At 43.0% G+C, this 15,533-nt stretch overlaps 1 protein-coding gene across 7 annotated transcripts in view; it reads right to left on the reverse strand.

Annotated features, from left to right (window-relative positions):
• The window catches only part of MECOM (MDS1 and EVI1 complex locus), a 333,649-nt gene that overhangs the window by 19,712 nt on the left and 298,404 nt on the right, over nt 1-15,533 (reverse strand). For 3 of the 7 annotated variants that reach the window (XM_032698108.1, XM_032698106.1, XM_032698111.1), the window contains 5 exons: nt 14,071-14,287; nt 11,652-11,799; nt 10,459-10,615; nt 3,798-5,160; nt 1,542-1,629 (listed from right to left, as the gene is read on the reverse strand). In XM_032698108.1, coding sequence (XP_032553999.1) covers nt 1,542-1,629; nt 3,798-5,160; nt 10,459-10,615; nt 11,652-11,799; nt 14,071-14,287 — 1,973 coding nt within the window. The remainder of the gene's footprint in view (nt 1-1,541; nt 1,630-3,797; nt 5,161-10,458; nt 10,616-11,651; nt 11,800-14,070; nt 14,288-15,533) is intronic. The other 4 variants (XM_032698110.1, XM_032698107.1, XM_032698113.1 and 1 more) reach the window with 3 other exon arrangements.

Here is a 15,533-nt window from a genome sequence, read left to right on the forward strand (position 1 = left end):
TCATCAACACAGTACCTAAAATGACCTCATTTAAATAATTTACAGCCCTTTATCTGCACTAACAGAATAAGTCACTCAGTGGAGAAGAACCAGTCTGGTTTTACACCAGGAACACAAAGAGGACTGAGCTCCTGTTTGTCAATTAGTGCTATCTGCTATGAAATGGGAATTTTCACTTGCTGTTTTCCTACTTAGGCAAACTTAACTTATTTAGGGTAACCTCAGCAAGAAGTGTTGAGCTGCTATTAAATCTTTCACATAAATTCTCAGTAATTTTAATACGCCTTAAATACTTATTTAATGCTTAAAAATACCTATATAATGCTGTAAATATTTATAGCACATAAATACTACTAAATACTTCAATACTTAGATCCGACACTTCCTTTGGAAACTGAAATTAGAATAGGCTGCTTTTCTGCATTCTCCAGCCATGCAGTACTATTATGTTTGTGCATCTGCAATCATATATGCCATCAGCTGCTCTTCCCATTTCTCCAGAAGTCCCATGCTTCAGACTATATTCCATACAACTTAAGACATAACAACTTAGGACTTCATTGGAAAAAGAAAGCAAGTCGTGGCAGATTAATGGGGTGTTTTGCCCAAGAATTCAGAGGAACCTGAACCAGAGACAGGAGCTCGTGGTCGTGTGCTCAAAATACAAGATGTGTTAATAGGCTGTCATTACTAAAATGGAAGAGCCCACCGTCAGCAAGGGGTTCAAATTTGCAGATACCACAGAGCATTTTATTTCAGGTATAAGATTTAACCCAAATTTTTAGCAAAATCTCCTTAAGCAAGGAGGAGGAAGACAAAATGAGGTTGTGGTGCTGGTGGAGAAAAGCAACGTAATTTGCACACAGATCCTCTTCCTATACTACATACACATTGCAGTTGTTACACCATTTTAGGGACACCCTCCTACGTGTCTGTTATTCAGGAGTGTAGCCTAGGAACAAGAGAGCAGCCCTAATATAGCACATCTTCAAGTATGGAGGAGCAGGGATCCTACACAGTGATTGCACACACTATAGCCCACAACAGCTGCCTAAAAAAGATGGAGCATTTGCATTATGAAACTGGAAAAACATTGGGTGGAAGTTTTTATCTCTTTTATGGGAGTCCTTAAATATAATAAAATCGCTTGACAACTGGGATGCTCAGTTTTGCTGGCCCTACTTTGAACCTGCACTGAGTCCTCGTAGCCAATACTGGCTCTACTCGCCCAGAGCACAGGAGTGCTGAAGAAGACACGAGTAGCTGCCAGTGTTGGTAGCTACGCTGTGGTTTTGGAGGAACACGGTTCTAAAAGATACATGTAGTTCGGATCTGGCTTCCTCTATAATCAAAACATGTTGTTTCATCTGCAAAACATCAAGAAGCTCAGAACAATGCTGACGCTTTTCCACCACAATGGCCCAGTAAAAACTGTGTGTTTTAGGAAATCCAAAAATGACTAAGACTGCATTCATTTCTCTGCACCTGCTTTGAAGCATCAACAGGCTTGTTTACAACATTAAAATTCCCAAAATACTTACTTGTGGATGAAACAAGAATCCCGGGGAAGGTCTCAAGTATTTCTCTTTTAAAGCTTCCAGTGGGTCAGTTAACTTTCTTTTTTCTACTCTGTAAATGTTAAAATTAGATTTGCTTGTGATGAATCAGCCTCAGATAATAGTAATCATACAGCTACTCATGTTTAAAATAGGCAATTATGCATCAAGTAATTCTTTTCTTAGAGATAATGGTACAAGATAAGGGAGGACAGTCAAGTCTTGATACCCAGGTACAGCTCATTACTGAGGTGGGAGGCTGTGAATCTTCATTAAAGGGAGATGATACCATTTATATACAGAATAATCCTATATAGACAGGGAACAAAAGATTGGTAATAATTATAACAGGAACCAATGATCAGTTACTGAGCACTTTTATAAAGAAATAAAACAACAGAGTGTGCTCTCAACTCAGAGGAGTCAAGGCAACAGAGCCTTGAGCAATGGGTCCCTTCTCGCCTGCCCATGCAGGACATCACAGCCACCACCCTGGAAACCTCTCGTGTGCACAAGGGAGAAAGGTGGGCTTGTAGGAACACACCAAATCCGAGGTGCCAGCAGCAAAGACTGCAATCCACTCATGGGCATTCAGGCAACAAAACACAGCATGGATAATTCAGAAACAGCGTGGGAATTTGGGGCTTTTGCCTTTTTTGTTATTGATGTGTATGGTTTAAGGGACAGATCCTGTTGTCCACACGTAGATGTAACTCACGGCAAAGGAAGGCTCAGTAACAACTGGCCTCATGCTATGCTGCCAGAACTTGTAGAGATTTCATTAGAATCACTGAATGGTTTGGGTTGGAAGGGACCTTAAGGATCATCTAGGTCCAACCCCCCTGCTGTGGGCAGGGGAGTTTGTAATGCAATTTAATTAGTTTGTAATGCAGGGCCATAAAGGACGGATCATTATTTCCGCTGCTTCAGGCATTTTAAATGAATATGACGCAAAGAAAACCTATGGTCTAATACAGATATCAATCTGGCATGAAATAAAACCATCTCACTAAATAGCATCATATCCTGTTTCTTCATAATGCAGACTTGCTGTCTTATGCACAAGCATTCTGCAAAAACTTTGCCCACAGCATTCCTTTATCAGATAAAGTAATAAATTAACGTAATTTACACGGCAATAACCTTCTTTTTTTAACAATAGGCTGTAAAATCAGTCATTTATATTACAAATATTTTTATGGCTAATATTTCTCTAAACTAATTTAGATGCATGACTTTGTCTGGTTACAGAAAGGGCAAGGGGGCTGACGTACAGAGGATGCAGGTGAAATTCAGATCCCAGTGAGATCCATCTTGGCTCTACTGGAAAACACCAGGAGGTCTGAAATTTAACAGTGGTTTTTAAAACCTCAGCTCACTGACAGTGTCTGCTTGTTCACATGTCAAAGCCAACACTGAGGCTCCCACTGACTTCAGGTACATCTATGGCAGATCATTCCAGGTAGATCATGGATGGGGCTCTGAGCAACCTGGTCTAGTGGAAGGTGTCCTTGCCCATGGCAGGGGGTTGGAAGGAGATGATCTTTAAGGTCCCTTCCAACCCAAGCCTTTCTGTGATGACTCTATGATTAAGTAGCCCACTGGGGAGGCTTTATACACACCAGGATGCTATGCCTTCAATTCCATGAATGAAATGCCTGAAGAAATCAACCCACTACTTCAATAATGGTAAAAAAGGGCAGAAATCACTCTCAATTTCCATGTTTTTAATATTTCTTAGGACCAATGTTGTACTTATGAGATACTCCCACTGAATTCAAGAGGAACTGGCAAGGTGGAGTACAACAGGCACCCTGGGGAGATGCACTGTCAAATCCAGGGGAAGCCAGAGTGGGCAGCATTTTGGGAAAAAAAGAATTTCAGGCAAACCAGTGATGTCAAATACACACCAAATATACAGATATTCAACACTGATGCCAATTCATCTATGGGTAAGAGAATATATTCAGCTTCTGCATGTCAAGCTATGCAGGCTAAACTAATAACTCATGGCAATGAGGGCAGTCACAAAGACTTGTTAACTGCAGCATTACCAGCCCTGGGACTGGGTGGGAACAGCTGGGATGTGAGGTGGGATGTGCAGGTCAAAATGCAGCCTGGACCACCCCCCCCATGCCCCCACAGTGGGATGGTGCCTCCAGGGACACTGGGAGGGGGACGGGGTTGTGGCCCTGGCTGCCTGTCCCAAAGGATGCTGAAAGGCAGCAGACAGTCTGTTACCTGTAAATGGGATCCATAAAGAATGGGGTGGGCCTGGCGTGCTGCAAAGAGGACTCTGAAGCTTTCCTTTGCTCGAGGTCTCCCCCCTTCTTCTCTCCAAAGACGTGGTTTTTCCGAGGCTCGGCTTGTTTTGTGCTGCTGGCTCGACTTCGGCTGCCCATGCTGAGATCCAGTGGCTGGTCCTGGCTGGCTGCACAGGGGGCTGCTGGCTTTGAGGGTATGGGAGTAAGTGGCTTCTCCTCCTTACGCTTTATGGTGAGGTCAAAGGGAGACTCAGAGCTTCCCTTTGGGATCTTCTTTATTTCACTGGGAGATTGGGGCTCCACTTTCAAGGGTAACGGTCTCAAGTCTCTATCAGGAAATGGATACATTGATTGAGAGAATGCTGGAAAAAATGGGAGGGGAAACATGGAAGGGTAAGGTAAGGCTCCGACTTTTTTGTCTTGCAGCCCCACAAGTCCTGTTGAACCAAAGTACTTTTCAGCAATAGAAGCAATAGCCTTTATAGAATCATTCACCGCTCCTGACACCGCAGTCTGCTCCTCTAAGGATGGTGAGAAAATGGAATGATTGCTGTGGTCTTTCTTATTATTTATTGACGCCAGGCTCTGCAGAGAGCTTACTTTGTCTTTGAACATTTTACCATTTTCTTTAAATTTCTCTTTCTCACTTTCAATGTCACTTTCCAGATCAGAGCCCGAGGTGGTTTCCAGGTCACTGCCACTGGGGGTACTGACATCGTCAAGGTCAAGGTCACTACTCTCTGACTGGTCACTGAGTTTCTCATGCGGCCTCTCTTCAGAGGACCCTTCTGGTTGAAGCTCCACTGGCTTATTCTCCCCTACTGGTGGTTGTTTATTTAGTGCCTTCAAAATATCCTGGGTGGCTGGCAGTATCTGAGGATTTGTCATGAGGGGACTTTGGCTTTTGTTTGTCTGATCTGCGCTTGGAAGTCCTTTAACAGGAGAACTAGTAGGTAGCAAAGGTGGCCTGTGGTACAAGCCTGAAGGAAACAGACCGGGGAAGCTAAAAGAAAATCCAGGAGCTGTTGGAAAGGTAAGACCAGCAGGATGCCTATTGGCTCCAAAATAGTCAGCAAGGCCCGGATTTGCATGATTCATATTAACCATGGACGTTTTATCCATAGCTGGGGTTCCAGGAAGAGAAATGCCTTGGCCAAAAAATCCTCCTGCTGCAAAATGGTTCTTGCCCTCACAAAATCTCCTGTGTTTATTTAAGGAAGACGTAGTGCTGAACATTTGTCCACAGTCTTTGCACTTGATTTGGGTTCTGCAATCAGCATGCATGCGCTTATGACGACAAAGGTTTGAAAACTGAGTATAGGATTTATGGCAGACCTCACCTGTATGTAAACAACAACAACAACACATCTCAGGCTTTATGGTAATTGCCCCCACCCCCAAAATTGTGCAAATAACACCATTTTTTTACCCACCAAATGTCAACGAGGAAGCCGCAGGGAGAAGTTTGGGTGCACAAATGTATAAAGACTGTTGTACTCTCCAAAGCAAGGCAGACAAACGTCTAAAGACAGCATCAAAACCCACTCCAACAAACCAGAAAAGGTCTGGAATCACTAAAAGACACACTCTCCTCGTTTGCTCTTTGCACTGCACAGTGTTGCACAGTCAGTACTGTTATTCCATGTTGCATCAGCCCCCAGAGCCCCACCAAGAGCCACGGTGCTGTGACCCCGTATGAACCCACAGCACTCCTGTGTGAGAGCACAGGTGTCTTCAAATGACATCCATTCATGTCACTATTCCCATGTGGAAATTAGTCATTAAAATAAATATTTGCAGGACCAGACAGAGATGGAGCTGCCTCACAGAGCTTTCAGCCTGTAAGACCACAAGGATAGGAAAGAGGTGAAGGAGGAGACAACAAGATATTTCCAGGTATAATCTTGATAACAAACAACACCTTTTTCCACTTACAATTAAAAATTTAATCTCATGGAAGTCCAGGCTAGAGCCTGAGTAACCTCAGCCTAGTACTCTCATACGTCCAAAGAATTTCTATTTGTGTAAAGCATAGTCCTTACAGGTGCCTGTGATGCTGTAACTCTAAATTCCACATCCTAATAACTTTACTAGTCATAACATTGCTTATTTGCCTCTTGCACGTGACAAAATACACTGCATTTCAAAAAAAAATTAATTTAAGAATGAAGCTGTATTTATTTGCACATCTGATGCTCAGTAAGAGCCCAGTGGATCTCCTTTCAAACTCCTCTGGGATGAGAAATAGTTTCAGCCTCACAAAAGCAGCACTTGGAGAGAGCCCGGGACCACAGAGGGGAGCAGATCTACTTTGGGAACACAGACCTGATCTAGCCTGTGACACTCAGCACAGCTTCCAGTAAACACTGGCAGTAGCAGGAGGCTGGAAGTGCTCCTGGTGGTACAGTGAGACACTATGAAGAGTCCATCATGTCACTGATCCAAACAGGATTCTGCACAGTCCTGATTTTCTGGCTGCTACAAAGCTTAGGGAGCAAACTGGGGCAACAACTAAGTTATAAATTAAAGTGGGATTTGGAAGAGGGTAATGCTCAGCTCCCCAGTGCCTTTTTAATGTCCCCTTTTGGCATCCTTTGGATAAGCAGGAGCATTGGGCAAATCTGAGTCTTGCGTTCTTCATTATGCTAAAATTTGTCTGTACCTCTGCACTACCTTGCTTCTAACAGCTGTTTAAAAACAAGGCAGCAGCATTATCAGCAACCAGTGTTATCCCTCTGTAATAAATCCTTTTTTTTTTTTTTCCCCAGCCAGGAAAAAGCATGTGGCCGCTTTATTTTTATTTAATTTGTGTTCTATCATAAACTCTCATCTTTCACACATCAAAGCCGTGCAACAATACACATTGTGTATTCTGAGGGCTTTTTAACAATCATTTTCATGATTTGAGACAGTCTGACATAATTTACAATGGCTCTATTTTAAGCCCGCAGAGGAAACTGAATTGAATGTATCCCATCCTGCACTCTTGGTTCCCATGAACTGCAATCACGTCCTCTAACTTCCACTCGCACCGGGGCCGCACTAACCTTCCTGCTCCTCAGAATCTCTGCCCTTGAGAAACCTGACCACTTGTTGTCATCCCTTAACTGTTTACCTCTTCAGGAGGCTGCTCCATATCTCAGCAACAATGCTCCTATTGTTCCACGGCCTGATCCTGCCCCATCCACCCGTTTTCCCTGCTCACATCCCACTGACATCCCCGGGACAATTCGCGGGGCAGAGAGAGTGCAGAATTGGGCCCAAACACAGGAAATTCGCAATGCGGCAATTCAGGAAGAATGTTTGGTGCTGTGTATCAGTAACTGTTCCTGCTGGAAATCTTCATTCACAAGGAGAGACAAGAGAGAGGAGAGAGAAAATCAAAAGTATAATGAAAAATATAGAAGAAAAAATATGGAAGGGAAACAAAAAAGAGAGACACAAAAGATGAGGAGAGATTATTCTAGTTCCTTGCAAATGCCTGTTTTCCTCTTAAGTTCTTTCTGCCCCTTTAAAAAAAAATTTAATTTTTCATTTGCCTATTTAACATAGAAATATTTTTTATTTAATATAGAACTATTTATTGTTTACTTTTTGCAGTATGAAGCTCTGATTTTTCTGCTATTTTCTCCTATTTTTAGCCTAACTGCAGGCATAAAATTTCTGCTCCCACCTCCAAACTTCAGGGTACAGAACCAGGCCCCTTAACTTCACTGCTGAGGTTTTACACAGTGAACTCCCCCTGCTCCCATCACGTTGCTCACAGAAACCAAAACTGAACTGACCCAAATGGTGACATGAGCGTCGTATCCATAATTTTGCACAAGCTTCACCTTGAATATTATGGAGCAACTCCTCTCCAAGTGTAAAGCAGAATAGACCACATATATTTCTCCAGACAAAAATATCTCAAATGCATGCATTTCCAAGGCTAGGCTAAGGTAAAATTAAAAATAAATAATGTTTTATGAACTTCTGATCTTCTACCGGGTTGCGTTGAGGGCCTGCTTCTTATTGACATGGCTTTATTAAAGACAAGGCTTTGTTCAGGTAGGCTGGAGTGGCAAGGGGGTGAAAAGGGAAGTATTGGCACAGATTTAGTCTTCCTAAAGTCTAGGAAGTTCTGCCTTAAAGAGAAGTGGTACAGTATTAAATTATTATTCTCCGTTAATACATTCCAAAGTCAACAGAATCAAGAAATACTCAGCTCTGGAGAAAAGCAAAAATATACACTTAGAATTGAGAGATGTCCAAAATTCACCATTTGACTAAACGTATTTTATCAGTTTCAAAGCAAAATTCAATCAATAATGGCAATACCACGAAAATATGTAAATATTTATCATTACAATCTCAATCAAACAATTAACAGCTCTACCCAGGATTTCACATTTCTGAGCATTGAAGTTATTTGAAACTATTTAATGAGGTGCTGCTTGCTCAAGGTGCCTTTTGTATTTAACAGGCACTCTGTTTAATCCATGGGCTCAAAAGGCTGGAAAAGAAATTTTTGGGCCCAGCTTGAAGCCCTTGCCCCCTGGAGTAGTTTTACTCCTGGAGACTGCCACCTGAAGCCTGGGTGATCACAGCATCAGTGACAGGCACACTCAATGCCCCATGGATTTTGGAGGAGACTGTCTAAACAGACTGTGCCACCTCCACGGATATTCCAAGGAGCCAGGACTCCTCAGTCTGTGTTATAAGATCCACCTCCTTTTCATCACGTGACTTAAACTTTAGTAGACTGAGGATGGTTATCAACTTTAATTGCTTCCACGTAGCAAAGCAACATAAGATGGGTTTGATTTCACCTATTACACCTTACTACACCCTTTCAATCTCAGTGCCATACTTTTAAGCAACTAACTTGTAAGGGAAGCTTCTCTTCTTGCAGTTTTTATTGCTCTAGAGACCCCAGGTTTAACACAAACTCCCAATCTGGATCCCTAATTGCAAAAACTAATCTCATGCCAAAGCACACTCTGTACCACCATTGTCTCTGGACCCCAAATTAGCCAGCAGTTAAGTTTGCATATTTTCTGCTTATTAAAAAAAAATTACTGTAAGTATTATTTTGAATATGTTCAGTCTATTATGGCATGTGGTTTCTATTTGGGGAGGCTGGAGATTTTGCTAAGGCAGTGAGTAATTACCTTAGTGTTGGTGAGTTTTCACTCAAGCTTGGGCGGTGCACTGTAATAAGAGACAGTTGCCATAAACAGACTGGTACGAGTAAATCATGGTGTGTGGCCTTCTGGTGGAAAACAGATATCTGCTCTAGGTGACCCTACCTCCCTCTCATTGCTCGGCAAAGCTGACCAAACATGTGGTCTCCAAACCCTTTTGTTCTGCGATTACACGGCTCTTACTTGTAGGTCGCTCAATGGGGTTTCATCCCTCACATTGTACATGTGAAGAATACCAGCTGCTGCTTGGATTTATCAGAATAAATAGCAACAAGGAGCATCTGAGAGATTACTTCATGTACGAGAGGCACCACTTAAGAGACTTTTATGTAAGATGTTGCAATAGGACTATCTGAAGACTCTCCACCTAACCAGAAGGTACTGTTTTCTAATTGAGGGCAACCACTTAACCTGCAATCAGCTTTAAAAGTTATTAGTGATATTTAACATTGGATCTATTTATATATTTTTCTCATTGAAGGAATCCAAATCAAAAGTATTATTAACCCAATGGCAGGTTACAGATCTTGCACAAATTAGTTTTTTAAGACAATACTCCTTCTCTGGAGGAATTATATGAGCTTATGGCCAATGGTTTTTCCAGCTGTGGTGCCAATATTTAGGTAAATTATTGCTGAGAGCAGCAAAAGATTAAGAGGTCTAGTGGACAAGTAGGGGAGGTGGTCACAAGGTACCTTTCAAGCCACAGCAGGTGCCTGAAAAGGCTGTGGTGGAAAGCTGCAGTGCCAAGAACAATTTTTAAAAATATTTTCTGCTTGTGCTTCCCCGGTGAAAGGGAGAGACAGCAACCTGCACCCTTATCAAGCAGGGTCTGGCTCAGCAGCAAACACAACCCATGAGACACTGAGGATCTGATTTAAGCCCAGTACAGAGTCAGGCTCACATCCAAGGCAAGTTTTATTGCTGGGAAAGATCTAATAGCTCAACTCAGTACTTAAAACTTGGGGCATGCAAAGGAGCCTCAAGGAGGGCAGCAAACTGCTCTAACTCAAACTCACTGCCTCTGAGGTTTGTTTCCCAACTCCAGCAAAAGTCATGGCATCTGCTGTGGAGACTGTGGTGCAAAATTAACCCCTAGAGCAGGAAGGAGAGCAGCCAGCTCAGCACGGTGCAAAGCAGTGAGGCTACACTAGGCTGGCATGGCTCCTCCCTGCTAAATCCCACTCCTCACTTTGCATCTGTGCATGGAAAAACGTCCCAGGGATAACAGGTACACTTATACAACATACAGTGTCTGTCTGAAAAGGAAAATCACATGAAAATAACTCTTTGCATTGGACCACAAATTACCCAGAACTCATTTAACTACTCACAACCCACACGACACCAATGGGCAGTTCAAAGGGAGCAGAACACAACCTCCTGCTTCCAGCTCTCCCTGCTTTACAGCAAAAGAAACACTTAGACAAACACATTTAGTTGAAGACTTACATATAAAAGGTTTGACACTGCTGTGGATGTGTTTATGCTGTTTGAGGCCTGAAGAAGTGGCAAAGGTTTTGCCACACTCTGGACAAGCGTGAGCACGAGCCCCAACATGCTGGGAACGAATGTGCCTCTGAAGGTTGCTGGGGTCCGTGAAAACCTGCTAGGAAATGAGTACTGATTAACCAAGAAACTTGACTGTGGAAGAAGCCAGTTATTACAAGAGTCTTTTAAAATTCAAACCTTGGAGCTATTCTTGGGAGTGCCTAAGATTAAAAACCTCACTAATGGGCATCAGTGGGAGCTGTGCCTGCAGGATGGGGCCTCAGTTTCCCAGGATCAGCCAAGTATTGAGTGGATCTGTTAACCCCTGTGCAGCAAATGCATTTGACCTGGCCATTAGAAACTGCACATGTGAGGTCAAGGATTTCATGGAAAATGTGTCAAAATGTGGCTGCTTGAAACCTCTAAGCATTACTGCAGTAAAAATACTTTATGTCAACAATGGAGAGTGTGACAGCAAGAAATCCTGTACACAATACAGTCCTAGAAACCAGGGTTTGGTTGCATCTTGTAATCTCAATAGAAATTCCCATTATTGCAGCAAATCCACCTAAAACCAACTAGGTTCTCAAGCAGAAGGCCCAAGCTTTGGGGATCTGATAAAAAGCAATGTAGAGCACCACATCCTATACAAATAATCCACACAGCAAGCCCAGTGCAGGGAAGTGACAGGAGATGCTCTAGAGATGAGCTGTGCTCACTTAGTGCAGCTGGAGCCCATTGCTATTTCTTATTTTCCTTCATATTGCAGTAGTGTCCTGAAGTTTCTGGTCCCAACAGCTGGCACACAGCCTGGGGAACTCTCCACCCTGCGTTTCACTGGGGTTTCTTGCCCCTCAGTGTCTCTCAGTGACCTTCTTACACCCCACCAATCCTCTCAGGCTGCCAAGCTCTGAGATTGATATTGCTCAGCATCCTGCATCAGTGCTCACTTCAGACTCCACAGCCATTACCAAATCAAAAGGGGTAGAAAAATAACATATTTATAAAGTAGAAGCGTAAACCCTTGAAAAACCACCTGGAGCATGGCAGAAACCCTACACCCTCCTACATCCCAGCCCAAGGTATCCTCATTTCCATGCTCCCGTGTATCCAGCAGCACAAGAAGTGCCAGGCAGCCTACAAATTCACTGTACCTTGGCACAGTTCTCACACTCGTAGTGCTTCCCGCTGTCGTGAGACATTTGGTGACGTATCAAGTTGGACTTCCAGTTAAAGGCTTTGGGACACTGGTCACACTTGTACTCCCTCTCCTCGCTGTGTGACAGCATGTGCTTCTCCAGGCTGTGGAAACAGGAACAGGGCTCAGCATGGTCCGTCACACACGTGGGCTTATCAGTGGTTTACAGGAAGAGGAGAGAGTAGAGTGCACAGTTACAGCAAAAAAAAAATAATTTCTTTAATAGCCCCAAAGGCCCAATCCTGACAGAAACAAGTTTTTGAACACCAGGCTCACTCCAGCCAGGAGGCAGAACCTCCTCCTCCCTACCAGAATAACACATCCTCTCATGTTTTGCCAGGTCACTTGCAAATGCTCCAGGAGATGCTGCTGCCATCTCTCCCTAAGGAGATTATTTCATACACGTCTCAGTATTTCACTCTGGTAATTCTTCCCTGCAGTCTGAATTATTTCTACCTTATGACTTTCCCTCTAAACATACCTTGGATCCCACCACCTGCCATAAATCCACTCCTTTGATGGTAATCAATTTTTCTTACAGCAGGAATAGATGAGGAATAACACCTCTGGAGTAGGACAGGAGGAGTTTAAGAAGCCTCTAGATATGGTACACTACAAATGAAGTTATTCTTGATGATTACTGTTAACTGTGTTCAACTGTATAGTTGTTTAGTCACTAATTTCTAAGGGGTTTATTCAGTCTATTAGTAGGATATTCAATGTCCACCTAATTTCTGTTGCACATCTTTGAATTAATTTTTGTCTCTGAATTTTTATTATTCATTTGTAGTGAACATATATTTTTAAACACCTGTATTGCTTGGTCACAAACTGAGTCATAACTCACACTACTGCTTGGGGAAAGATCACTACATAATGCAAGAGTAGGTCCACAGAAAAGCCACTGGAAACTGTGATTTTTAGCCCAGGATGCCCAACTGGATCAACCTATTCTCACATGAAGTTCCCAGTGATCTCTGCAGAATCAGTGACAAAATCTACTGGGGTTACAGTCTTGTTTGGGTTGTGCAGCCCCAATAGTAATCTCCATCCTCAGCCAAAGGTAATGGAAATACTTTCACCCTATGGATGCTCTTACTTCTACCTCTCTCCTTCCTCCAGGGGGGAAAAAGTATTTCTGGTTTCTCCTCCTAATATTTTTATACCAACTGACTCTCCATCATGCACTAATAAGCAAATTTGCCATAAGACCCAGACAGATGCTTGTCCCTGGCTCTGGCACCAGCTCCCTGACTCTGCTGCAGCTCCATGACTCCCCATCAGCACTGGGCACTCCTGGACCCAACATCTCCATCTTCCTGCTCAGCTATTTCTTCATGTAGTTACTCACTTCCCCAGCCATGGCTCATTTGGGCCTTTTATTTTATATAATCTGGATATAGCACATTTTGGCACTTTTTTGCTGTGAACTGTCTTTGTGGTGTATGAGCCTTTCAATTATTCAGGAGTTGGGAGAACGACTGCATTCCCTCTCATTTTTCACTCTTTCTCACAGTACTGCCCATCTATTTATGATGATTCGTTCTTTGTTTTCTGCCCTTTCTCTTCAATATTTAATATTTTAAGCTAAATTTACATTTCCTCAATGATTCCCATATGTTAGATATCATCCTATGGCTCTCGGGGAGAAAAAAGACTTTAACACCAAATAACTCGCAAATGCAAAACCGTTATGGACAAGAGTCCTGCTGGAAATCCTTCTGACTTATCTGCCTCCATCAGCCCCTTCGAATCAATCTCTCAGACTGAAAATTACACAGGTGGAGCCACACACTGCTCAACATCAGTGGGTGAACAAGACCTTGTGCCTGCACAAATTCCTGCTCAGTGGGGTTGACCTAGTATGTGATGCTTGGCACATCATGTTTTAATTTCAGTGTCACTAATTTTGAGGAAGTGAAAGGATCAGGTCAGATAATGCTGATCTGAGATGCCCCATGTGATGCTGAGCTACCTCCACTCCTATCAAGAGGAGCAAAAGAGTGTCTCTGTTTTGGGAGACAGGGCTCCATCTTGCAGAACGAGCACCTGGAGCCTCCAGGAGCAATTTTCCAAAAGGACTAACACTGGGCATGCAGAAATCCATGTTAAGGTCTGACAGGCACCCTGAATCATGGACTGGTGAGGGTTTCTGTGAAACACACTAAGTACTCCAAATTGACAAGTCAGCATTTAAGGGGCATATGATTATTAAGCAGTGCAAACAGACACACTGCTGTCCCAAAAAGGGCAGTTCACAGTCACTTCAACTGTGCCCCCACAACATGGAGAGGAAAGAAGTCACTATGGAAGTGTGGGAATCCAACTGAAGCCACTGAAGAACTTGCATCTACATTTTAAGCATCTACTCCTACCTTTGTAAGTCTGGGAAGACTTGGTCACACTCTTTGCACTCCTGGATTTCATGAACATCCTGAAGGTCATTCTCATTCTCAAGTTTCTTCTGGAAGTCCTCCTCCACCATGGAGAAGGCGGAGTGAGGGGTGCTGCAGGGGAACTTCTGGTGATCTACAAGCTCAGCCTTGGACTCGAAGAGCTGGTCACAGTCCTCGCAGCGGTACTGACGCTCCTCTGGAACACAAAGGGGTTGGGCACGGGGAGACCACATCAGTTTTCAGCCATTTTTAACCACCATCACATCAGGAGCTGGATGATGGCGTGGTTAAATCAAGAGTTATTCAATTAAAAAGAGAAGAACCTCAAAAGAAAGAAGGATTCCTAAGAATGCTTTATAATAATGCTTCAATTCTACAATATATGACAGTGCAACACTACATGTTAACTGCCTGGGATCAAATAGGGATCCCTAACACAGGCTCAGGACAAAAGTCAGTATGTTTAAATACCATCCTAAATGGAACTATATATATGAGGTCTAAGGTGGATCTCCAGTGGAGGCTGAAGGAGATGACTCAGACACAAACATCAGCATCTAAAATAGACAAAAAGGTGTTAACAGTTTTTAAAAGCCTCTTCATTTCCATGAGTCCTTTTGTAGCACCCAACCCTGTTCGAGTAAGCCAGAGACACGTGAAGTTGAAGTCCTTGCTTTAAATCCCATAACATCAGTCATAATGTTTTTCTCACTGAAAATGAGTGTAGAAGATACCAGAGTGTTACTTTGGAGTGAATACCGCATTCCATTAATTAGTAATTCCTGCAAAAGAATAGATTAGCTGAAGAAAATCCCAAAAAACAAACTTGGCAAACAGTATCCCATGATTTTTTTTCTGCTGGGTTTTCTACTGTTGGTCCACATGAGGAGCCAGACACTCTGGTCTGGTTCCAGATAAAAATGCCCAGAGGCTCTGAGTCAGAAAGGCACTGAGGAGTTTGGCTGAAATCTCCAATGTATGTACTTGGTTGCTACTTGACAGTTGAGCTGATCCAGAGAAAGCGTCACAGGGTTCTGTTCTTGGCCGTCCACAAGCAACACTTTGGCTCAGTCTGCTTCTAAATCAGCCCTGTGGGACATAATCCTGCATGTGACTGTAGAGATTTCCTCTGGTGTCATTTATACAATAGCTACTTGACCATAGGGACTAGGCAGGGAAAACACTGTGCTGAAAAGGGGAACATCTTTAGCAATAACTAAACAAAGTTACCACTGGAGGAAAAAAAAAAACAAACACAAAATCAAATGGGAAGGAATGAATGAATAATCCCTACCCTTTTCTTAAGACAACAAAAGATACTGCTTTAAATGTACAGGCAGCGAAGAAAGTGCAGACCTCGATACTTCCTGCCCCGGGAAAACACCTGTGTGCTGTCCTTGAATCCCTGAGAATTTGTAAAATGTCCCTGTTGGCATGAACTG

The sequence above is a fragment of the Chiroxiphia lanceolata genome, chromosome 10, assembly GCF_009829145.1.
Source record: "Chiroxiphia lanceolata isolate bChiLan1 chromosome 10, bChiLan1.pri, whole genome shotgun sequence".
NCBI lineage: Eukaryota > Metazoa > Chordata > Aves > Passeriformes > Pipridae > Chiroxiphia > Chiroxiphia lanceolata.